The 26,130-nt window shown below is 35.4% G+C and overlaps 3 protein-coding genes and 1 pseudogene across 3 annotated transcripts; 2 read left to right on the top strand and 2 right to left on the bottom strand.

Annotated features, from left to right (window-relative positions):
- Nucleotides 1-54: 54 nt before the first annotated feature.
- On the top strand, nt 55-1,141 carry LOC116125512 (tropinone reductase homolog At2g29170-like). The gene is made up of 5 exons (XM_031411223.1): nt 55-80; nt 181-388; nt 465-681; nt 763-869; nt 956-1,141. The coding sequence occupies exons 1-5, from the start codon at nt 55-57 to the stop codon at nt 1,139-1,141; spliced, it is 744 nt and encodes a 247-aa protein (XP_031267083.1).
- A 480-nt stretch (nt 1,142-1,621) lies between these two features.
- LOC116125519 (tropinone reductase homolog At2g29170-like) lies at nt 1,622-2,838 on the top strand. Its single transcript, XM_031411228.1, has 5 exons — nt 1,622-1,726; nt 1,824-2,031; nt 2,111-2,327; nt 2,413-2,519; nt 2,618-2,838. The coding sequence occupies exons 1-5, from the start codon at nt 1,638-1,640 to the stop codon at nt 2,657-2,659; spliced, it is 663 nt and encodes a 220-aa protein (XP_031267088.1). The 5' UTR covers nt 1,622-1,637; the 3' UTR covers nt 2,660-2,838.
- An 8,774-nt stretch (nt 2,839-11,612) lies between these two features.
- On the bottom strand, nt 11,613-14,155 carry LOC116125507 (dnaJ protein homolog). Its single transcript, XM_031411218.1, has 6 exons — nt 13,861-14,155; nt 13,294-13,459; nt 13,045-13,183; nt 12,670-12,946; nt 12,378-12,576; nt 11,613-12,283 (listed from the first exon to the last, which is right to left on the bottom strand). Exons 1-6 carry the CDS (start codon nt 14,008-14,010, stop codon nt 11,961-11,963), a joined length of 1,254 nt encoding a protein of 417 aa, XP_031267078.1. The 5' UTR covers nt 14,011-14,155; the 3' UTR covers nt 11,613-11,960.
- Nucleotides 14,156-22,584: 8,429 nt separating this feature from the next.
- On the bottom strand, nt 22,585-25,650 carry LOC116125511 (annotated as a pseudogene).
- Nucleotides 25,651-26,130: the final 480 nt, after the last annotated feature.

Below are 26,130 nucleotides of genomic sequence, written 5' to 3'. Positions count from 1 at the left end.
GATTATATTACAAAAGGTATATAACCAATACTAATACAAGGTATAAGAGTAATCATGTTAATTAGACAATTGATTATCAAGTCCGTCCAAACATCTCTGTTATTGGGATTAATTTACACTCCAATTGAAACTAATCTGAGACGATCGAGTTTAGGATCATTCTGTTTCTATTTTCATCAGGCATGCTGTTGTGGAGGAATTGGCAGAGCTAGGCGCCATTGTGTATACATGCTCCAGGAATGAAACAGAGCTTAATCAATGCATAAGTGGATGGGAAAAGAAAGGTTTCAAAGTGAGTGGTTCAGTGTGCGATGTATCATCTCGAGCTGAACGGGAAAAGCTAATGAAGCAAGTGTCTTCACTATTTAATGGCAAACTTAACATCCTTGTATTTATATCAACGTCTCCAATTTCAAAAAGTCATTCTGGTTAATTTACTTAATCATAGGACTGTGTATATACAGATAAACAACGTTGGGACAAATATATACAAACCGACTGAAGAGTTCAATGCTGAAGATTTCTCATTTCTCTTGACTACCAATTTGGAGTCTGCTTACCACTTGTCTCAACTTGCACATCCTCTTCTGAAAGCTTCAGGCTCAGCAAGCATTATCTTCATGTCTTCGGTTGCTGGTGTTGTATCTGTAAACGCAGGATCCATATATGCTGCTACAAAAGGCAAGTGATTAATTGGGTTAATCATATTGCAAGATTATATAAAACAGATTTAATTTAGTGAATTATATTGATGAAGTGCAGGAGCCATGAATCAACTTGCAAAAAATTTGGCATGTGAATGGGCAAAACACAACATAAGGACCAATTCTGTGGCACCTTGGTGCATCAGAACTCCCTTAGCTGAAGATGTAAGAATTGCTACGTACTTCATATGCTCATAAGCATAATCGAGTAGATTGTTTTGAATATATCCTTCCTTGTTTATTGATTGCAGTATCTGAGTAATGAGAGATTCATGGAGGAAGTAATACGCCGAACTCCAATGGAACGCGTGGGGGAGCCAAAGGAGGTGTCATCTTTGGTAGCGTTCCTTTGCCTACCTGCAGCCTCTTACATAACTGGACAGACCATTTGCGTAGATGGAGGCTTTACTGTCAATGGCTTCTTCTTCCCACATTAAGAAGCTTAATTACTAAAAGAAACAGCAGAAATGGCTATTGCCCCACTTGTTTTACTAAATAAGTTTCAGCAAGGACCAAGTTGTCTGTGATATGTGAAATCAAACTGGAAATTATTCTAATGAAATATTATATGTATTTTTCTTACCTTATTGATTTGTAGCAGCCACTGGTATATGAGTCATGAGAAATCGTTTTCATGATCAAATGCGTGTTTCAATTTCATTCTCGATCACTCCTCTTTTACTTTATAATTATCGACAGCAACAATATAGACCGAATTCAGTATCAGCCACTTGTGTTTTGGTTTAGTGGTTAAGAGATTCAATTATTGAAGTATCCTTTTCCCCAGTTACTTGGAGAACTCAGATTCGTAACTTGATTGATACAAGTTACACTACTGACTGGCAAATCGTCTAATCCTCAGTATATAACAGTGTATTACAACCTTAAGAAACATTCTACTTCCAATAATAGCAGTTACTAGGTTTGACAAAAATGGCTAAGCCTGATAGCTTTGGCAAGTCCAACAGATGGAGTCTTGAGGGCATGACTGCCCTTGTCACTGGTGGAACCAAAGGACTCGGGTTCTTATATATTCTCTCTTTTTTTATAGATTTCTATTTCATGGACCTTCATGATTGCCCTAACTAATGGTTTGTTTTTATCTATATTGTTACCAAGGCATGCTGTCGTGGAGGAATTTGCAGAGCTAGGCGCCATAGTATACACATGCTCCAGGAATGAATCAGAGCTTAAGGAATGCTTAAGTGAATGGGAAAGGAAAGGTTTCAAAGTGAGTGGTTCAGTGTGTGATGTATCATCTCGAGCTGAACGGGAGAAGCTAATGAAACAAGTGTCTTCGCTATTTAATGGCAAACTTAACATCCTTGTATGAATATCAACTTCTCCATTTTCAAAAGTCATTCTGGTTAATTTAAATAATCATATGACTGACTGTGTATATACAGATAAACAACGTTGGGACAAATATATACAAACCGACTGAAGAGAACAGTGCTGAAGATTTCTCATTTCTCATGACTACAAATTTGGAGTCTGCTTATCACTTGTCCCAACTTGCACATCCTCTTTTGAAAGCTTCTGGAGCAGCAAGTATCATCTTAATGTCTTCAGTCTGTGGAGTAGTATCAGTAAACATTGGATCCATATATTCAATCACTAAAGGTTATTACTGAATTATATTTGTTTCAGTACTATAAATATTAAATACAGCAAATTAACATATACTGACGATGGTGAAGAATTGCAGGAGGCATGAATCAACTTGCACAAAATGTGGCATGTGAATGGGCAAAAGACAACATAAGGGTTAATTCTGTAGCACCTTGGTTTATCAGAACTCCCCTAGCTGAACCTGTAAGAATTACTTTTGTATTTAATTACTTGATATATGTGGTTATAAAAGAAGAATGTTTTGAAATATTTATTGTTGGATGTTTCTTAATGGATTGCAGTATCTGGGTAATGAGAAGTTCTTGGAGGAAGTAAAATGTTGAACTCCAATGGGACGGAATGGGGAACCTAAGGAGGTGTCATCCTTGGTAGCATTCTTGTGCTTACCCGCAGCTTCATATATAACTGGCCAAACCATCTGTGTTGATGGAGGATTTACAGTCAATGGCTTCTTCTTCCCAATTAAGTAAGCAACAACCTTCTTACAAAAACACCTAAAAATTATTAAATAAACCAGTAAAAATCATGTCTTGTCTAGTTTTTTTTGTCTTATGGATATGAACTATTTTATTTTATTTTATTTTGTCAATAAATGATAAAATATCATACTGATAAAAATTGTGGCTCCGTTTGGTTCATTGTTCTGATAATTTTTAGAATAATCTTTTAAAAAAAGTTAAATTGGACAGAGATGGCCAATTAATTAAAGATGAAGAATCGGGTAGGGCACGTGTTGATGGATTGATGGACGAGGAGAATTTGGTGAATTGCATATAATGATAATCTCTAAGCTTTGAGGTTGAATTTGGTTACAGGTGTTGGCTTCATTTAACAACAAATAATTATTATTAATTAAATATTAATCAACTAATTCGGTGGCTTATATTATAATTAAATCAAGAGTTTTTGTAATAAAGGGTTAGAGTGATAGATAATGATAGTGCACGCATATTTTATAATAAATCTTTATATTAATTAATTAATATACACTCTATTTATCTTTAATATAATGCGTCTTTAATTTATTAATTTAAAGATACGTTAGATGCATAACCACACCAAACTCAACGCCCAAATTCATAATTAATTTATCCTATGGAATACTACTCTAAGCTATAAACCAAACTTAATTAAATTAAACATTCATTCAACTAAGAACCCAACACGTCCCTTGACTCAAATTGTATATAATACAGTCAAACCTATAATGTTTCGTGAGTTGACTACTCTATAATTATTTATTTAATTTTAGAGCATCTCTATATTTTATATAAATAAAAAATATATTTATTTATTTCTAAATATAAAAAATAGATTTTTTATTCAAATCGAATAAATTCTTTAAATTTAATATAAATGCTTTTTATTTTTAAGAAAAAGACTTGAGAGAAATGAGAATTAATAAATAAAATACATAAAAACTTATAATTTATTAATTAAAATTAGGATAGAGATAAAATTCGACTCTTTGAATATAAAAAATTAAATTTATTATTTAATTTATATTTAGAAAATAAAAAAATTATTAAATTTTTACTTTATAATAAAAAATTTGGATCGTATTTGACTCACTAATAACATTTAAAACCTACCGTTACTAAACACTAACATTCCTCTTGTTTAACCCGCACTGCTTTCTCCTAACATTATTATTATTATTAGAGTAAACAACATGTTCCCACCCGAGGTTTGACGAAATCCAAAAGTAATACCACTGCTTTCATTTATTTCAGATTGCCACCATTAAACTAACAGTGTTAGTCACTGTTGGATTCAGAAGAGGGCAATTACCAAACTACCCTCCCATCTTCGTCNCATTGCAATGCTGGTTTACATTAAATCACGAACACATTGGTTTTGGTTTCGTTAAGGTCAATCGATCTTTCTGGTTGGTATGAGTTTTCGTATCAACAATATGAAACATTTATAGCAAATTATAAATCCTATTTCATTTCACAATCATGAACTATCAAAACATCATCTAAATATGATTTATCATATTTATAAATAGAAATATTCATCAAAGTAAAAACTCGAGTGAGCACATAAAAAAATTTAAAATATCAAACTTTTAAATTTTTTAAATTTTATTCATTTCTAATAACATGAAAATAAAAATTAAAGGTATTAAAAAGTTTCACTTAACTGGATTAAATTGTTGGTATGCTATTGCTATAGTATTGAAGGTTAGGTAATACTAATAGAGTAAACGACATGTTCCCACCCGAGGTTTGACGAAATCCAAAAGTAATACCCCTAGTTTCATTTATTTCAGATTCACACCCTTAAACTAACAGTGTTAGTTACTATTGGATTCTGAAGAGAGCAATTACCAAACTACCCTCCTATCTTCGTCTTCTTCTTTATCTCCCCCTTCTTCTCTTCTGTCGCTTTTCTATCCCTCCCACAGCCACAGCCACAGCCACAGCCACAGCCACAACCACGCTCTTCTCTCCCTCCCGAAACCCCAAAGTCACCACCACCACCACCCACCGCCATTCCACCCATCTACTGCCATTACAATCCCTCACCACCACCCGATTGCAATCCCATCTTCGTCTTCTTCTTCATTTCCCCCTTATTCTCTTCTGACGCTTCTCTCCCTGCCATGCTCCTCTCTCCCTCCCAGAACCCCAAAGTCACCACCACCACCCACCACCATTCCACCCATCTACCGCCATTGCAATCCCTCACCACCACCAGATTTCGGTCCCATTTGGCTCAATCTCAGCTCTGTTGGCCGTCCTCATCATCACCACAAACACCACCACCCTTCCACCTCCAAAACCTCAATTTTCCCCAACAGTGGTAGAGGGGAAGCAGTTGGTGGAGAGAAGAGAAAAAGAAAGAGAGAAAAAAAAGAAGAGGAGAAGAAGAAGAAGAAGAGGAATCTGGTGGAGAGAAGAGAAGAAGAAACAGATAAGAAAAAGAGGAGAAGAAGAAGAAGAAGAAGAAGAAGAAGAGGAAGAATCTGGTGGAGAGAAGAGAAGAAAAAGAGAAAGAATCTGGAAAAGAGGAGAAGAAGAAAAAGAAAAGGAAAAGAGGAAAAGAAGAAGGAAAGCAGTCAACGGTGGTGAGTTGAGAGAAATGGGTTTTGACACTTTTACCCTTAACCTTTTAAAATGAAAGAAACAGCGTTAGATTAAGGGTGGGTATCTGAAATAAATCAAACCAAGGGTATGAACCTTGGATTTCGATAAACCTTAGGTGGGAACATGTCGTTTGCTCATACTAATACCATATCATAAGGATGAAAGTGTAAATAGTCCAAATTTAGATTATATTTGTGTGCAATGTGCATCACGATTCCCTATTTTACGATTCTCACGAGACCAGTGGTGGTGACCGAGGACTTTAGACTTTAGACTTTCCACCGCGGCGTGTGTGTCACGTGTGACGTGCCTGATTATGACTTTCTTTGAATATTTCCAAACATTGTCTTGGTATTCATTTAGTAAAGCTGCTGGAACATTATAATTTGTGAAGACATTATTAATTTTACATATGAGGTTTATAATGATTCTTTTAACGTGGGAGACCATAAATAGATCAAATTTTAATAATGTTAATAAATATATTCATAGGATAATTAGATGATAAAAAAATGTCTTTTTCATATACATGCTAATGTTTTTCTTATTACATTAAACTAATTTTTATATTAACTATAATTTGAAAAACATAACGTCATATGTACTACAAAATAATATTTTGAATCTAAAGCTTAGTTTGAGATTTTTGTAGTTTTTCTCTTAATTACGTTTAAGCCAACTTTTAAAATAATTAGCTTTAGATAAAATCCATGAGGTGTTTGTTTTGATCAATTTTAAATTGCTTTTGCTATTGGGAGAACAGATTTAACTATATGTAAATTCACAAAAAAAAAAAAAAAAAGGGTTTTTTCATTGATAAATTCTTTTAATTTTTAAACTACATTAATAACAATTTACTAGGATAAAAATGTTTAAATATCAAAAAAAAAAAAAAAAATCAAAACTGTAGCTAGTAATGTTGTACAGTAATCATCGTCGATCATCAAACATTGTTAGAGGCACATCCGGCAACATTGCCAACACTAATGAGATCTTGGGAGGCCACTTGCAAGACTGTGTTGGCTTGTTGGTTGTCAACTACGTCTTTTGAGCATAAGAGGCTGACCAGTGGCTGATCCAATTAATGACTTGCGGAGACTACAGTCCCACTCAATTTAAAAAAAAGTCCGCATCTTATATTTTATTAAATTTTACATTTATAGAATTATGAGATTTTAAAAATAGTCCCTACAGTTAGTTTGGATTTTATTTTTGTAAAATCCTATTTTTAATCCTAATATTTTATATTTTTTGTGATTTTTATTTTTTATGCAAGGCATCTATTAGTTTTTAAAAGTTTTATTAAAAGTAAAAATGAAAGGAATAAGAACTATTGGGTTTGCATTTAACTGAAAGGAGAAATCTTGGTATTTTTACATAAGAAAGCTAATGTGGTGAGATTATGGTGAGAATAAGAGAATCTTGGGACAGTTTCATAATTCAAAGAAGTTGTTTTATATATAAACTGGGTTATTCGCCAATAATAAAGAAGAAGAGAGAAAAACCCATAAAGAAGAAGCGAAGAAAAGGAAAAAGAGAAGAGAGGGAAGAATGGGTTTGGTCAGTTTTATCCATTTGATTTTTTTGTACTTGAGTTGATGGTAATTGAAAACCAAGCTGAGATTTATGTTATTGACATATGTTCTTGTAATAAATTTACCGAGTTACAAGGAATTGGTGATTTGGTTAATAATTTAGTTTGGTTTAAAAAAGAAATTTTGCATACGTTGGTGTATAAGCTTGTGAAAGTTGCATTGGTTTTACTAGTTGCAACTGCGACTGTTGAAAGGGTTTTTTCTACAATGACTCTTGTGAAAAGTCGGTTATGTAATCGAATGGGAGATCAATGGATGAATGATTGTTTGGTCATCTATATTGAGAAAGATGTATTTGATACAATTGACAATAAGATGATTATCCAATGTTTTCAGAATAGGTAAACTCGTCAAGGACAATTATAAAAAAATTGTTTTTTTTTGAAGATATTTATTTGTATTTTATAACTTTTTATTGAAGCTCATTGTAATGAAAAAAAAAAATGTAGTTATGATTGGTTTTAATTTTTTTTTTTTTTTTTTTNCGGTTCCAGTTTTGGAAAATTGGAACTGGGAATTCCTAGGCTCGATTTCGGTTCCTACAGTGTTGGAATCGGAACAAAGGTTCGGGTATCTGGGTAAGAACCGGGGTTGAATTATAATTTTAGTAAACTATTGGGTGTGTATTTGTAATTTTTGGGGGTGTATTTATTATTTTTTAAAAGTAGGGGGATAATTAATCTTGGTATCTGGAACCGGAGCCTATGTTTCAGGTTCCAATTCCAGGTTTTTAGGATTCAGAACTGGTTGGTTCCGGTTTGGGTTCCAAATCTTAAGAACTGGTCAGTTTCGATTCCGGTTTCTTATAAAAATGCAGAATACTCGAAACCGATCACTCCTAATAACTACCGTGTTGGTTCCAAGAAGGATGGATTGTAACGGTCCTAATAATCCCACATCACAAAGGACCTATCTACGGTTGTTATAATGTCCTATCTTACTCTGAACTAGCAGTCTTTACTTTTTCTCCATTAAGGGCCAGACATCCTCATGTGTTGTTTATTTTGATTGTGAGCATTGACTCAAAGAGCAAGATATTGCTTGAATTAATTTGTGCAATTTTGCTTCTGAAACATGAAAGATGCATACTATTTAAAAATGTTATTAAATCCATGCCATTGCCATGTACCTCAAAAATCATGCCTATAATATTTTAAGAGCAAACGGCATGTTCCCACCTAAGGTTTACCGAAACCCAAGGTTCATACCCTTGGTTTGATTTATTCCAGATACCTACCCTTAATCTAACACTGTTTCTTTTATTTTAAAAGGTTAAGGGTAAAAGTGTCAAAACCCATTTCTCTCAACTCACCACCGTTGACTGCTTTCCTTCTTTTTCTCCTCTTTTCTTTTTCTTTTTCTTTTTCTTCTTCTCCTCTCTTCAGATTCTCTCTTTTTCTTCTCTTCTCTCCACCATATTCTTCCTCTTCTTCTCCTCTTTTTCTTCTCTCTTTCTTCTTCTCTTCTCTCCACCAACTGCTTCCCCTCTACCACTGCTGGGGAAAATGGAAGTTTTGGAGGTGGAAGGGTAGTGGTGTTTGTGGTGATGATGAGGACAGCCAACAGAGTTGAGATCGAGCCAAATGGGACCGAAATCAGGTGGTGGTGAGGGATTGTAATGGTGATAGATGGGTGGAATGGTGGTGGGTGGTGGTGGTGACTTTGGGGTTTCGAGAGGGAGAGAGGAGCGTGGTTGTGGCTATGGCTGTGGCTGTGGGAGGGAAAGAGAAGCGGCATAAGAGAAGAAGGGGGAGATGAAGAAGAAGACGAAGATGGGAGGGTAGTGGGATAGACGGGTGGTGGTGAGGGATTGCAATGGCGATGGGTGGTGGTGGTGGTGACTTTGGAGTTTCGGGAGGGAGAGAGGAGCGTGGCTGTGGCTGTGGCTACGGGAGGGGGAGAGAAGCGGCAGAAGAGAAGAAGACGAAGACGAAGATGGGAGGATAGTTTGGTAATTGCTCTTTTCAGAATCCAACAGTGACTAATACTGTTAGTTTAAGGGTAAGAATCTGGAATAAATGAAATCAAAGGTATTACTTCAGATTTCGTCAAACCTCGGGTGGGAACATGTCATTTACCCATATTTTAATTACAGGCAGAGTGTGAAAAGGTTGAAAATGGTTGTGTACTATACGAATGTCTGAAAACTAAAGATACCCGTCACCACCTCTGAAGATTCCTAACTCTGACATTTTTATATTATTTATTACCCCTTTCATGCTTATACACTTTACAACAATATCCCATCTAACTTCCATTTATTTATCAACCATTCATTACATGTGGCTAAGGGTGAGCACGGGTAGCGGGTAGAACCGGAACCGGGGGTAAGAACCGGAACCGGAATCGGAACCTACCCAGAACCTGCACTGTGCGGGTAGGTTCCGGTTCCAATTTTTTGGAACCGTTACTGTATGGTTCCGGTTCCGGTTCCTGTTCTTGCATGAGGAGGAACCGGANGACATATTTTTATTGGTTGCTGTATGAATGTTTTTTAAATTATGTTTACAAATTGTTTTTCTATGTTATCAAAGTATTAGATTAGCGACCTCAGGTTTACTTAGAAATTATATAATTTATATGATTTATTAGGTTTATATGGTGTTCAATAGACTCTATGGATTAATTAAGATGTTCTTAAACTGTTCAAATACCCCGGTCATTAAAAAAAAAAAAAAAAATTTAATTAGATTTAGAGTTAATGACTTTTTTCCACCGAAATAATAACTTAATGACATTTTCTCAATCATAGACTTTTAAAATACCATTTTACTATCCAAATTTATATTCCGATGACAAATAGAGCAAACTCTAATCAGGTTGTTGGGGCTTTTAAAAAGGAGAGGCAGATAAGTCTTTTGATGGTGGTGGTAGGTTGTATTTTAGTGGTTGGGATTGATCAAAATTTGACTTAGAAGGGGGGGCTAGGAAAACCCTAATCAATCGATTGTTGGTGATTGGCGGAGGCAGCAAAAGTAGGGTTTGAGGGGTTTTGGTGGGCGATGATCGGAGAAGAGAATGGTGGTGGCGTAGGGTCGTAACAATGCCAGAATTAAAAAGGAATATAAATTTAGATAGTTAAATGGTATTTTAAGAGTCTGTTGGTAGAAAAGTGTTATTAAACCATTATTTGGGAGGGAAAAAGTTGTTTACTCTGAGATTTACTGAAAAAGTGTCCACTCAGTGTGTTATTTTAACTCAAGAGTTCATAAATGTTCAGTCAACTCATTTGTGGTAATATCTGAGATTGGGTCTAGTGATGGTTATTTTTGTCATTTCGTGTTATTAAATTCCGCTATTGTTAGAACTTTTAAGTATTTTATTTAGAGTAAACGACATTTACCCACCCAAGGTTTGGCGATAGCAATCGGCGATTGGCAAGCAATTGTGATCAGCGATGTTGGGAGTTTTGGTCCGGAGAAGCTGGTGATACCATTGGTGGTGTCGGGGGTGGGTTCGATGTCGGGATGAGTCGAAATTTGGATTAAACGCTTGACCAAAACTAAGAATGGTGGCCGTCAATCGAGGGGTCAATCAGACATAGAGGTTAGGGGTTTTGATGTAGGGGTTGAGGGGATTGTAATGGTGGTGTTGGGGGGGATCGACTACACCCAGAACAGACCGGATTGGCCTGAAATTTCTAATCCTCCAGTAGGGTGAATTTGAGATATGAGGGTTACTTCAAAAATTTTATCTTTGAAATGACCATTTTACCCTTTTAACAATTAGATTAAACAATTTTTAATGAATTTAAGGGTGGAAATCTAGAATTTATGAAACCATGGGTGGGAACTTAAAGATTCGCCAAAGCTTGGGTGGGTAAATGTCGTTTACTCTTTTATTCATGTTGGACTTTAAGACTTTATTTTAAGAGTAATGCTACAGTTGCCGAAAGTAGTGCACCGAATTCATGCACCGAATGACGTGATACAATCCTGACCATCGATTAATATTAATTCATAATTAATCAACCGTCAGGATTTTATCATGTCATTCGATGCATTAATTCGATGCACTACATTCAGTGACTATATTATTTTCCTTATTTTAATACTATTTCAGGAACAACTTTACATTTTTTTTTAGAATTAATTTTCAAAATGACAATTTCAGAGTTTTTCTTAAATTTAAAGGATTTGCTAAAGCTTTTTTTTTTCCGAATAATGGAAGTGATTATTTTGCTAATGAGAAAAAATAGAAAGAATACTATTTTATGAGACCCAATCTAGATTTATAGAAAAAATAGGGTGGATTGTTTCAAATACTGATTACTGATACATGGAGATGGTACAAATTTAGAAAACTCTAATTTAATTTAATTCCTTTATAAAATCATAAACCTAAAACTTTGCAAATTTTCAATGGCATTTGTTGTTATAAGGAAAGTGGCATGCAGTTTTAAGAAAAGTGAACACAGAAAATATAATCCATAAAAAAAAAACACTTGTCTCAATGAGTTTGCACGCACCCAACAAATTATTAATCAATTTTCCAAATAAAATTTTTGTGTAATCTTGAATTTTACAACTAAACAATTCGTATTGCGCACACAAACAGTACGCTATACTTATTAATCAATCTCAATTATGTAAACATCACATATAGTAAGATTAAACTAATAAAAATATCAATCTTCTTTTCTACCTGCATAAATTTCTGTCGCTTATTTTTGCCAAATAAGTTTCAGTTTGGCCTGCCATCTAAGTTTAGCCAGAAATCACAAGGTTCGATTTCAACCATCACATAACAAAAACATTAACAATTATAAAAATATGAAAATGACTGCCTTAAAAGAACTTTTAGGAATGAAAATTTGTCCCTTAAGTCTCTCCATGGTTATCTCACCACATTCCCAAGATCTCTAAGTACTAGTCACATTAGTAGCTTCAATCATGCAAGCATATTAAAGGACTCAGGTCTATCGATTTTTATCATCATCACTGTTGGGCACACTGCACCCTCTGAGGACCACCGTGCATGTCATCATCTTCATCATACGCCTCCTGACCCTGAGACTGCTGCTTCCTCCGCATCTCCTCTTCAATGTTAACATCATGCAACGTAGTTTCCTCACACTCGTCCAGCTCCATGTCAGTCAGCTCAGATGATGGCTTGGGTGGCAGAACAGCCGCTAGTGCCTTAACCTGATCTGGGGTCAGAGAATCAGGGAAGTCCACAGTGAAGTGAATGTAAAGCTTCCCTTTCATGAATGGCCTCTGGTACAAAGGCATCCCCTCATCATTAATAGCCTTGAATGAATCTGTCAAAGAGAATTACAAGTCAACGCTTAGAACAGCAATCAATACAATCTCAAACGTTCTAGAAACTTCTACAGTTGTGCACCTATTACTCACCAGGCTTGACAACTTCCCCAGGGCTGGACTTGATAAGGAGCTGTCTGCCATCCAGGTGTGTCAATACAAACTGAAAACCACATAGAGCCTCAGTGAGAGACAATGTGTGCTCATAAAAGAGGTCTTCACCCTTCCTCTTGAACTTGGGATGTTCCTTCTGCTGAAGGACAAAAACTATATCTCCAGTGACTGTATCAGGCTGCAGAAAACACAAATAGGAAAAACAATCGGAGCCATTACATAAAGCCAGTATACAGGGGAAGAAGCTATGCTAACCGAAACCAAGGCATACCGCTTCATCAGCTTCACCAGGGAAGGTAATCTTCTGCCCATTCTGCATTCCCTTCTCAACAAAAACTTCAAGCACCTTCTTTTCTGGAACAACCTTCTCTCCCTTGCACTGTGGGCATCGATCCTTATCATCAATAGTCTCACCAGTACCCTTACATTCATTGCAAGCATGCTGCATCTGTTGAATCATAGAGGGGCCAAGGTGCCTAATTGAAACCTTCATACCAGTACCTTGGCAACCAGCACACTTCGTTGAAGCTCCAGATTTCGATCCTTTGCTGTTGTAGATCAAATATTAGTATCCCATGTGGAAAATTATTAACCATATTTGAAAAGGATCTTCAAAAGAGCATTAAAGTAAAAAAACAGTACTCACCCATTGCATTTAGAACATATCACATTTCGCGAGAGTGAGAGCTTCTTTGCGGTACCTTGGTAGAGGTCCTCAAGAGAAACCTTCAGAGGATGAACCACATCTTCTCCCCGCCTCTGTCGACGTCCTCTGCTGCTGCCACCTATTCAGAAACAAGACATTGATTCAATCACCAGTACTTGAGCACAGATGCACCGGCTAATCTAATAAAATACTCCCTCTAAATCATATAAAAGTCCATACAGTCCATACCTCCAAATGGGCTCCCACCAAAGAAAGATTGGAATATGTCAAATGGATCATGGCCACCACCACCACCACCCATTCCTTCCTTGAGTGCATCCTCACCATATTGATCATATATCTCACGTTTCTCAGGATCACTCAGAACCTCATATGCCTGAGCCAACTCCTTGAACTGCAAAAGAAACCCATTCAAGATTCATCTTTACTCATCTACAACATATTCAAACGCTAAAGACCACATCTTTTTCACATAAAATCAATCACCAGACCCATAAAACACTAATAAAGAATAAGAAACAGCAAAAAAAGAAAAAAGAAAAAAAAAAAAATCCTTTCATTACAAATTTCTCAACCATTGATCCCACAAATTCATCATTTCCCCTCTAAAATTCCTCAGAAAAGCCAAAGAAGAAAACTAATATCCACGAAAAAGAATGAATGTACAATTCCCAACAATTAATAAACCCCTAAAATCCAAAAAACACTAAAAAAAAAAACGACAGAACATTTCACCACCTAATTCATAGTACTTCACCGGACTGGCAATAATAAGATGAGTAGAAGAGAACTCACTTTCTCAGGATCGCCTCCCTTATCGGGATGGTTCTTGATTGCAGCTTTCTTGTAAGCCTTCTTCAAATCGTCCTGTGAAGCGTTCTTGGACACGCCCAGTATCTCATAGTACCTCGTGTTATCGCTTTTCTTCGGCGCTCTCCCGAACATCTTCTCTTAACACTTTCAAGATCAAAGTCAAGAACGATTAAAAAGCTTTAAACCCCAAATTCTATTCTTTTCTTCAACAGATTTTGATCCGAACACGCCAGGAATGAAGAATATCGTACAGAAAGTTCACGAGAAAAAGTTAGAGCTGTGGGGACTTTATTTATATGAAAGGTTAGTCGAATGGACGGTCCAGATTGTTTCCTTGTTTGTGGAATCCTTGGATGCGAAGGGTCTAGAATTCTCTTTATGGTGAGATCCTTTGAATGCTGTCTTCATGAGGTTGGACGGTGAAGATTTTATTCTGGAGGCTTCGTCCAAAGGATCTCATTTCATTATAAAGTCTCGTTGATTTGTATTGTTTTTGGTGTTTTTATATTGAACTATGGAAAGAATTAAGTTTGATCATGTGATTTTGGAATTTGAAGTGTTGATCAACATTTCATGATAAAGGTTTTATATATATATATATATATATATATATATAACAAACCTCAATATATTTTGTGTTTTGATGTGAATACTTGCTAGTTGGAAATCCAACCCTAGCCCCGATGTGTTTAGTTATTTTGTAGTGAATATCTGCCAGTTTCATAAATATCATCAATTCAAATTTATCAATAATTTCATCAATTTAATCTCAAAAAAACATAGTAACTTCTCAAAATTGCTGATTGATATCAGATTATTAAATTTGGATGAATAATAAAAACATCATTTTTTCAAACTTAAACATAATAACCTAATGGTTCATAAAAAAAGAAAGTTAAGAGTCGTATTTCCAAAACCAATAGGTGTTCATTACAAAAAATGGCAAAAACATGAGGACTAGAGTTAATGGTGTATAAGAGCTGAGCCGAGTCGAGCATCTATCTACTCGAGCTTGGCTCAGTTGCTACAGTTTCGAGTTCGAGCTCGACACCGAAATGGCGTACTTGAGCTCGAGTTTGCTCAAGCTTGACAACTACTCAAGTATCTTAGGCATACTGCAGTTGTCAAGCTCTAATCTAGCTTGATTAGACTGCCTCTAGTAGGTGAACAAACATAAAACCAGAATCAAACAGCTTGATCATATCATCAATTTAGCAAATGAACAAACAAACATCACAAAACATAACAAATCCTGACCCCATTTTTACAACCGACGACACTTACTCTTCCTAAATACTCAACATAAAACCAGAGAACCCTGTTCATTTCCAAACCATTACAATTTACAACCCACCCCACTTACTCTTCCTAGATACCCAAAAAGATTGCTGACAAAATTCAAGCAAACTAATCAATTTCTCGTTTTCACTTTTATCTTTGACAAACTTGAATCAAACTGTTTGATCATATCATCGATTTGAAGAATGATTACGTAATTTAGAATATATTCATATGGTCTATGTCAGAAGCGAGGACAGGGATGGAGAATGAGATCCTCGGCCCCGCCCCATCCCGCGCCCATCTCTAGTGCTTTGGATGAACTTGAAAGCTTTACAAATTAAACTAGGGAGAACAACATTTTCCCACCCAAGGTTTGGCGAAACGACCCGTTCCCACCCATCAAGTTTCAAAGTGACATTTTCCCACCCTTCGTCAAATTCTGTTAGTGTTTTCTGTTAATATTTGACTAAAAGACAAAAATACCCTTAAATAGTTTATTATAAATTAAAATTTAGTTAAGTGAAAGTCTTTACTCAAGTGTAAAAATACTTTTTTTTCCTTTGTTTATTTAATTAATTAGGAATATTAACTATTAAGATTTTCTATGTTAATTAGTAAAAATGAAAAACATTATATTAGTAGATTATTGAATAATAGTGATGAGATATTTATGGCATTATAAATAAATAAATATTAAGGTCATTTAACTTTAAACAATTTCATAGCATTACTCTTAACTTTTTAGTTGGGTTAACTATTTTTTCTTTTTTGACTTTTTAATATCTTACTTTTTGGCTAATTCAAAAATAAATAAAAAATTATAAAGTCAAATATTTAAGGATATTTTCTTCTTTGTAGCCAAATACTAACAGAAAACATAACAGATTTTGACGAAGAGTGGGAAAGTGTCATTTTGAAACTTAATGGGTGGGAAAGTGTTATTTTGCCAAACCTTGGGTGGGAAAATGTCGTTCTCCCATTAAACTAATACATACATTTCAACGAAATCTAATGTTAAATTCTAATAAATAATATTCCACATGCACGACCAGTCGACCACTAGTTTGTTAGTTTTGAGTATTAATTCAACATCATATCACCTATAAATTACCAATAAATTTTTGTTTTACACGTTTTGACTTTAAGCAAATACAAACTAGCCCTTACTTTACTCATCATCAGGATAATTTTTTCATAAAAATAATTTTAAGATCAACCATATATCTGAAAAAAAAAACCTCAAATTTCTTGTTCTAAAATATGTATTTCTCATGACAATGATGCATAAATGATGAGATGATTTAGTAAATAGTATATTAAATCAAATAAAATGACACACGTTTATAAATTGATTAACAAACCTGGTAATTAAAATTCACCTTTTTAATTAATTTAATGATAAGGAAGATAATATTAATAAATTTACCATTTAAATTTACTTCAGAGCAAGGGAGGCAAGATTAATAAATGATTAGTTTATGTAAATCCCACATGTATAATTATTTGTTTTTTACTAGAAAACCCCTATAGTTATCACAAAATGGCCCACAAGTATAAAAAATAGGAGGCTAGCCCCTATCCTGTCAAATTCTGTAAATAAAAATTCGTTAAATATAGTATTGAAATGATATCTTTGCCTTGATTAAAATTTCATAATCACTCCAAATTCATTAATTTTACATTCATCAAACAAAATTTACAAAATTATACATTATTCTCCACAAAAAACAAAAAACAAAAAACTTCATAAAATTTTCTTATTCAACCCTTAATCTCAACAACTTTTCCAAATATCATTCTCATCCAATTTTTCATCAAGTCTCCTACGTCCATGATCCAACGTCAAACCCCAAATCAAAGTTTTTGCATAGACAAATCAAGTCCAGATTAAACCTTAAATCAACGTCATCACTACACAATACTTCATCAAATTCATTGATCAAACAAAAAACCATCCACCAATATTGATGAGGACATGACCGAGCAGCCTGTTGTCATAAAGCTGACACATGATCCTCTTCACATTTCGGTGGGCCTGATTACGAGGAGTCGAGCTAAAAAGATGCAATGTACCTTGTCAAGCATAATTGAAGAACTTGAAGCCAAGGAAGCAATGCATGAAACCGAGTATGCCTTAAAGGGATCCAAAAAGACTGTTAATAAGATTGAAGCCCAAGTCCAAGTTTGAGGAATTGAAGACCGATTCTTGCTAGCCTTAATTAGGTCCAAGTTGGCGTCCAAACCTTTGTTCATGCGCCTTAATAATTGTTATTTTATATGGGCTATTTTAAGCTATTTTAAAACTTATTTTGGTGTAATGGGCTGGAACTATTTATTTACTAAAGCTCAACTCTTTTATTATTTTTATTAGTTGGGTTTGGGTTAGTTATTAGGGTTAAGACCTATTAATGGGCCGTTAGCCTTATTTTAGGCTAATTAGTTAGTTATATATAGTTGTAGGTTGTTTTGGCTGCACACTTTTTGGAGGAATAATTAAATATTTCATTTTTTTTTTTTAATTGCATCTTGATCTCTAGAACTCCTCAAGAATCACCAATTCTTGTGGCGTTCGTCCACGAAACTTATTAATCTAAATCAAGATTGTGGCGTTTCAGATTATCTATACTAAGGTTCTGACGATAGATTCGTTTCGGGTCGCAATTCTTTAAATTCTGATTGTTCCTAAATCTTTACATTCTTGATCAGCAGGTTTCTTCGCAAATCGAAGGAGTTCGCATCAGTTGGTATCAGAGCTAAGTTCAAATAGGATTCCTTGTTATTTTTTTTTTTTTATTTTCTTTTGTTTTTTTCGAGTCTTTATTCTTGTTTCATCGTATTCAATTCGTCTTGATTGAGTCTTGCTGAATATCTTGAATAAACCGATCATCATATTATTGAATTTGGTGTGATTTCTTGGTTATTTGAACATCTTGGGGGCCATGCATCTTGGTCAATTCGTGCACCAAATTAGGGTTTCGATTCAATTTAGTTCAAGTCATTAGGGTTTTTTGAATTTAATCCCATGTTTTGTAATCCGATCTTGTGTTGAATCCATGTTATTTCATTTGGGTCTTGATTTGTAATTGATTGAATCTTGCTAGCATCTTTTCTTGATTGCAAATTAAATTCAATACAAATCAGATTTGATTTAACAAAAGTCGGCCAAGTTAAAAAAAAATAAAAATTGCAACATATATCAGATCTGAATATACTGTTCACGTTCAGATCTTGATTAGATATATAAAAAAATAAAAAGAAGAAAGAAAGAAAAGTTGCGGCCAAATCTTGTTAATCTTGAATCTTGGTCTGATTTGTTACAATCTAATCTTTTACAATTGTCCTTCCAAAGATTCGATCTTGATTGAAGTTTTGTTCGTTTCATATTCTTGGTGTTGATTTTTTTTTTTATTGTCGTGNTCATCCTCTGTGTCTCTTAAAATCAATGTGTGAGTTTGTAGAGTTCTAATCATGTTCATAACCCTTTCCCTTTGAGCGGGTGTTCTAGCAACCATTGCACGTCTATAACGTAACATTTTTCTGTAACAAATACAAAAAAAAAAACTATTTATTTATCAAATAAAGGTTGACTATATTTGATAAATAATACACGTGTTTATGGTTTAATAACAAAATTAGACTCATAACAATATACCAAGTATGTATTTTTATTCTTTACATCAAAAGAAAAAAAATTTACAATCTATCACGCGCCCCCACGCATCGGCAGAAGCTGTCACGCGCCCCCACGCGCCTCCCAGAAGCGGCCACGCGCCGGCAGGAGCCTCACTCGCTCCCACGCGTCGGTGGGAGCTTCCACGTGTGCACCACGTGTTCGCACGCAATACGGGTCGGGTCAACCCGTTTCACACTAAACCGGGTCTATCCTGGCCCGATTTGATCTGTTGACTTTTCAGGTCGGGTGTTGACCAAGTTTGACTGACCTGTTGACTTACGGGCCGGGTGTTGACCGGACTTGACTGACCCCTTTGACTTTACGGGTCGGGTCCACGGGTCAACTTGACCCATCTATTTATATGGATTATGGGTTGGGCCGGATAGGAATATAATGGGTTTGTGAATATGATTAACACCAAAACAAAACTAGCCCAATGGTTAGAGTATTGGGCTTTCCACCATGGAGACTCGGGTTCAAGTCTCACCACCCACGTCTATTTCAATTTTTTTCAAAAAAAACTAACAGGATAAAAACGACATGTCATTCATAAGGGTGGATCAAAAACGACGTGTCGGTTTATGTCGTCTTCAACCTCTGTCCGGATCTGCAACTGGGTACCCGACCCGGAAATCAACCCAATCGAAACCCGAAATTTCAAAATGGCATATCTAAGTCATTTTAACTCCATTTTTTATGATTCAAAAACCATTTTCTTTATAATTTCATAAGGAATTTAATGGACTAAGAATCATTACCAAAAAAACAACTTTTTACGTACAAAATTTGAAAAAATCAGAACTGCATTTGACAAACCAATAACATGCTTCAACATTACAGTATGAATTTCAAACAAAATGAACCACAGCTCTGATACCAATGTTGGAAATAACATAGAATAACATATATCCTAACATTATCCCAAGATCATCGTCACCATTGCAATCACATTTGTACATAATTGAACTACAATAAATTTACACAGCATAAATACCTCCACTCCTTATCTTTGAAGCAATAAAGTTAATTTGGAAGAAAGCCACGAATATATTTCTGTTTTCCAAATTTTTTTTAGAGAGAGAGAGCGTACTTTTCCTTTTCGTTTTTTTTAGAGTAACAGTGTTCGTAACCTTTCTAAAGGAACAGGTTTCCTTTTATATGGCAGCGGTTAGAGAGAAACTGCATTTGGGAGTTTCATCTCACCACGTCGCTTGGGGTAACCCATCATGGGTGTACCCCTTATCCAAACATATAGTTTTTGATAAGTACTAAACAGTCACTGAAAAGGTAATTGACATATTTTTATTGGTTGCTGTATGAATGTTTTTTAAATTGTTTACAAATTGTTTTCTATGTTATCAAAGTATTAGATTAGCGACCTCAGGTTTACTTAGAAATATAAATTTATATGATTATAGGTTTATTGGTGTTCAATAGACTCTATGGATAATTAAGATGTTCTTAAACTGTTCAAATACCCCGGTCATTAAAAAAAAAAAAAAAAATTAATTAGATTTAGAGTTAATGACTTTTTCCACCGAAATAATAACTTAATGACATTTTCAATCATAGACTTTTAAAATACCATTTTACTATCCAAATTTATATTCCGATGACAAATAGAGCAAACTTAATCAGGTTGTTGGGGCTTTTAAAAGGAGAGGCAGATAAGTCCTTTGAGGTGGTGGGGTAGGTTGTATTTTAGTGGTTGGGATTGATCAAAATTTGACTTAGAAGGGGGGCGGGTAGGAAAACCCTAATCAATCGATTGTGGTGATTGGCGGAGGCAGCCAAAGAGGGTTGAGGGGTTTTGGTGGGCGTGATCGGGAGAAGAGAATGGTGGTGGCGTAGGGTCGTAACAATGCCAGAATTAAAAAGGAATATAAATTTAGATAGTTAAATGGTATTTTAAGAGTCTGTTGGTAGAAAAGTGTTATTAAACCATTATTTGGGAGGGAAAAAGTTGTTACTCTGAGATTTACTGAAAAAGTGTCCACTCAGTGTGTTATTTTAACTAAGAGTTCATAAATGTTCAGTCAACTCATTTGTGGTAATATCTGAGATTGGGTCTTGTGATGGTTATTTTTGTCATTTCGTGTTATTAAATTCCGCTATTGTTAGAACTTTTAAGTATTTTATTTAGAGTAACGACATTTACCCACCCAAGGTTTGGCGATAGCAATCGGCGATTGGCAAGCAATTGTGATCAGCGATGTTGGGAGTTTTGGTCGCGAGAAGCTGGTGATCCATTGGTGGTGTCGGGGGTGGGTTCGATGTCGGGATGGTCGAAATTTGGATTAAACGCTTGACCAAAACTAAGAATGGTGGCCGTCAATCGAGGGGTCAATCAGACATAGAGGTTAGGGGTTTTGATGTGGGTTGAGGGGATTGTAATGGTGGTGTGGGGGGGATCGACTACACAGAACAGACCGGATTGGCCTGAAATTTCTAATCTCCAGTAGGGTGAATTTGAGATATGAGGGTTACTTCAAAAATTTATCTTGAAATGACCATTTTACCCTTTTAACAATTAGATTAAACAATTTTTAATGAATTTAAGGGTGGAAATCTAGAATTTATGAAACATGGGTGGGAACTTAAAGATTCGCCAAGCTTGGGTGGTAAATGTCGTTTATCTTTTATTCATGTTGGACTTTAAGACTTTATTTTAAGAGTAATGCTACAGTTGCCGAAAGTAGTGCACCGAATTCATGCACCGAATGACGTGATACAATCCTGACCATCGATAATATAATTAATAATAATCAACGCTAGGATTTTATCATGTCATTCGATGCATTAATTCGATGCACTACATTCAGTGACTATATTATTTCCTTATTTTAATACTATTTCAGGAAAAACTTTACATTTTTTTTTAGAATTAATTTTCAAAATGACAATTTCAGAGTTTTTCTTAAATTTAAAGGTTTGCTAAAGCTTTTTTTTTTCCGAATAATGGAAGTGATTATTTTGCTAATGAGAAAAAATAGAAAGAATACTATTTTATGAGACCCAATCTAGATTTATAGAAAAAATAGGGTGGATGTTTCAAATACTGATTACTGATACATGGAGATGGTACAAATTTAGAAAACTTAATTTAATTTAATTCCTTATAAAATCATAAACCTAAAACTTTGCAAATTTTCAATGGCATTTGTTGTTATAAGGAAAGTGGCATGCAGTTTTAAGAAAAGTGAACACAGAAAATATAATCCATAAAAAAAAAACACTTGTCTCAATTAGTTTGCACGCACCCAACAAATTATTAATCAATTTCCAAATAAAATTTTTGTGTAATCTTGAATTTTACAACTAAACAATTCGTATTGCGCACACAAACAGTACGTATACTTATAATCAATCTCAATATGTAACATCAATATAGTAAGATTAAACTAATAAAAATATCAATCTTCTTTTCTACCTGCATAAATTTCTGTCGTTATTTTGCCAAATAAGTTTCAGTTTAGCCTGCCATCTAAGTTTAGCCAGAAATCACAATGTTCGATTTCAACCATCACATAACAAAAACATTAACAATTATAAAAATATGAAAATGACTGCCTAAAAGAACTTTTAGGAATGAAAATTTGTCCCAAGTCTCTCCATGGTTATCTCACCACATTCCCAAGATCTAAGTACTAGTCACATTAGTAGCTTCAATCATGCAAGTTAATAAAGGACTAGGTCTATCGATTTTTATCATCATCACTGTTGGGCACACTGCACCCTGAGGACAGTGCATGTCATATCTTATCATAAGCCCTCCCGACCCTGAGACTGTGCTTCCTCCGCATCTCCCTTCAATGTTAACATCATGCAACGTAGTTTCTCCACCTCGTCCAGCTCCCTGTCAGTCACTCAGATGATGGCTTGGGTGGCAGAACAGCCGCTGTGCCTTAACCTGATCTGGGGTCAGAGAATCAGGGAAGTCCACAGTGAAGTGAATGTAAAGCTTCCCTTTCATGAATGGCCTCTGGTCAAAGGCATCCTCATCATTAATAGCCTTGAATGAATCTGTCAAAGAGAATTACAAGTCAACGCTTAGAACAGCAATCAATACAATCTCAAACGTTCTAGAAACTTCTACCGTTGTGCACTATTACTCACCCAGGCTTGACAACTTCCCCAGGGCTGGATTGATAAGGAGCTGTCGCCATCCAGGTGTGTCCATACAAACTGAAAACCACATAGAGCCTCAGTGGAGAACAATGTGTGCTCATAAAAGAGGTCTTCACCCTTCCTTGAACTTGGGATGTTCCTTCTGCTGAAGGACAAAAACTATATCTCCAGTGACTGTATCAGGCTGCAGAAAACAAATAGGAAAAACAATCGAGGCATTACATAAGCCAGTATACAGGGGAAGAAGCTATGCTAACCGAAACAAGGACTACGCTCATCAGCTTCCCAGGGAAGGTAATCTTCTGCCCATTTGCATCCCTTCTCAACAAAAAACTTCAAGCACCTTCTTTTCTGGAACAACCTTCTCTCCCTTGCACTGTGGGCACTCGATCATATCACATAGTCTCACCAGTACCCTTACATTCATTGCAAGCATGCTGCATCTGGTGAATCATGAGGGGCCGAGGTGTAATTGAAACTTCATACCAGTACCTTGGCAACCAACCACATTCGTTGAGCTCAGATTTCGATCCTTTGCTGTTGTAGATCAAATATTAGTTCCATGTGGAAAATTATTAACCATATTTGAAAAGGATCTTCAAAAGAGCATTAAAGTAAATAAACAGTAATCACCCATTGCATTTAGAACATATCACATTTCGCGAGAGTGAGAGCTTCTTTGTGGTACCTTGGTAGAGGTCCTCAAGAGAAACCTTCAGAGGATGAACCACATCTTCTCCCCGCCTCTGTCGACGTCCTCTGCTGCTGCCACATATCAGAAACAAGACATTGATTCAATCACCAGTACTTGAGCAACAGTGCACCGGTATCTAATAAAATACTCCCTCAAATCATATAAAAGTCCATACAGTCCATACCTCCAAATGGGCTCCCACCAAAGAAAGATTGGAATAGTCAAATGGATCCTGGCCACCACCACCACCACCCATTCCTTTTGAGGGCATCCTCACCATATTGATCATATATCTCACGTTCTCAGGATCACTCAGAACCTCATATGCCTGAGCCAACTCCTTGAACTGCAAAGAAACCCATTCAAGATTCATCTTTACTCATCTACAACATATTCAAACGCTAAAGACCACATCTTTTTCACATAAAATCAATCACCAGACCCATAAAACACTAATAAGAATCAGAAACAGCAAAAAAAAAAAAAAAAAAAAAAAAAATTTCCTTCATTACAAATTTCTCAACCATTGATCCCACACAATTCATCATTTCCCCTCTAAAATTCCTCAGAAAAGCCAAAGAAGAAAACTAATATCCACGAAAAAGATGAATGTACAATTCCCAACAATTAATAAACCCCTAAAATCCGAAAAAACACTAAAAAAAAAAAAAAAAAAAAACGACAGACATTTCACCTAATTCATAGTACTTCACCGGACTGGCAATAATAAGAGAGTAGAAGAGAACTCACTTTCTCAGGACGCCTCCCTTATCGGGATGGTTCTTGATTGCAGCTTTCTTGTAAGCTTCTTCAAATCGTCGTGAAGCGTGTCTTGGACACGCCAGTATCTCATAGTACCTCGTGTTATCGCTTTTCTTCGGCGCGCTTCCCGAACATCCTCTCTTGACACTTCAAGATCAGTCAAGAACGATTAAAAAGCTTTAAACCCCAAATTCTATTCTTTTCTTCGACAGATTTTGCTCCGAAAACGCCAGGAATGAAGAATATCGTACAGAAAGTTACGAGAAAAAGTTAGAGCTGTGGGGACTTATTATTGAAAGGTTAGTGAATGGGACGGTCAGATTGTTTTTGTTTGTGGAATCCTTGGATGCGAGAGGTCTAGAATTCTCTTTCTTATGGTGAGATCCTTGAATGCTGTCTTATGAGGTTGGACGGTGAAGATTTTATTCTGGAGGCTTCGTCCAAAGGATCTCATTTCATTAATATTAAATAAAGTCTCGTTGATTGTATTGTTTTTGGTGTTTTATATTGAACTATGGAAAGAATTAAGTTTGATCATGTGATTTTGGAATTTGAAGTGTTGTACAACATTTCATGATAAAGGTTTTATATATATATATATATATATATATATAACAAAACTCAATATATTTTGTGTTTTGATGTGAATACTTGTAGTTGGAAACCACCTAGCCCCGATGTGTTTAGTTATTGTAGTGAAATCTGCCAGTTTCATAAATATCATCAATTCAAATTATCAAAAATTTCATCAATTTAATCTAAAAAAAAATAGTAACTTCTCAAAATTGTGATTGATATCAGATTATTAAATGGATGAATAATAAAAACATCATTTTTTCAAATAAAAATAATAACCTAATGGTTCATAAAAAAAGAAAGTAAGAGTCGTATTTCCAAAACCAATAGGTGTTCATTACAAAAAATGGCAAAAACATGAGGACTAGAGTAATGGTGATAAGAGTGAGCGAGTCGAGCATCTATCTACTCGAGCTTGGCTCAGTTGCTACCGTTTCGAGTTCGAGCTCGACACCGAATGGCGTACTTGAGCTCGAGTTTGCTCAAGCTTGACAACTACTCAAGTATTTAGGCATACTGCAGTTGTCAAGCTCAATCTAGCTTGATTAGACTGCCTTAGTAGGTGAACAAACATAAAACCAGAATCAAACAGCTTGAATATCATCAATTTAGCAAATGAACAAACAAACATCACAAAACATAACAAATCCGACCCCATTTTACAAACGAAGACACTACTCTTCCTAAATACTCAAATAAAACCAGAGAACCCTGTTCATTTCCAAACCATTACAATTTACAACCCACCCCACTTACTCTTCCTAGATACCCAAAAGATTGCTGACAAAATTCAAGCAAACAATCAATTTCTCGTTTCTACTTTATCTTTGACAAACTTGAATCAAACTGTTTGATCATATCATCGATTTGAAGAATGATTACGTAATTTAGAATATATTATATGGTCTATGTCAGAAGCGAGGAAAGGGATGGAGAATGAGATCCTCGGCCGCCCCACCGCGCATCTCTAGTGCTTTGGATGAAATTGAAAGCTTTACAAATTAAAATAGGGAGAACAACATTCCCACCAAGGTTTGGCGAAACGACCCGTTCCCACCATCAAGTTCAAATGACATTTTCCCACCCTTCGTCAAATCTGTTAGTGTTTTCTGTTAATATTTGACTAAAAGACAAAAAT

Source organism: Pistacia vera, unplaced genomic scaffold (genome assembly GCF_008641045.1).
Source record: "Pistacia vera cultivar Batoury unplaced genomic scaffold, PisVer_v2 Contig167, whole genome shotgun sequence".
NCBI classification, from domain to species: domain Eukaryota; kingdom Viridiplantae; phylum Streptophyta; class Magnoliopsida; order Sapindales; family Anacardiaceae; genus Pistacia; species Pistacia vera.
The sequence above is the reverse complement of the archived record's forward strand: the minus strand, read 5'-3'. Positions and strand labels throughout refer to the sequence as shown.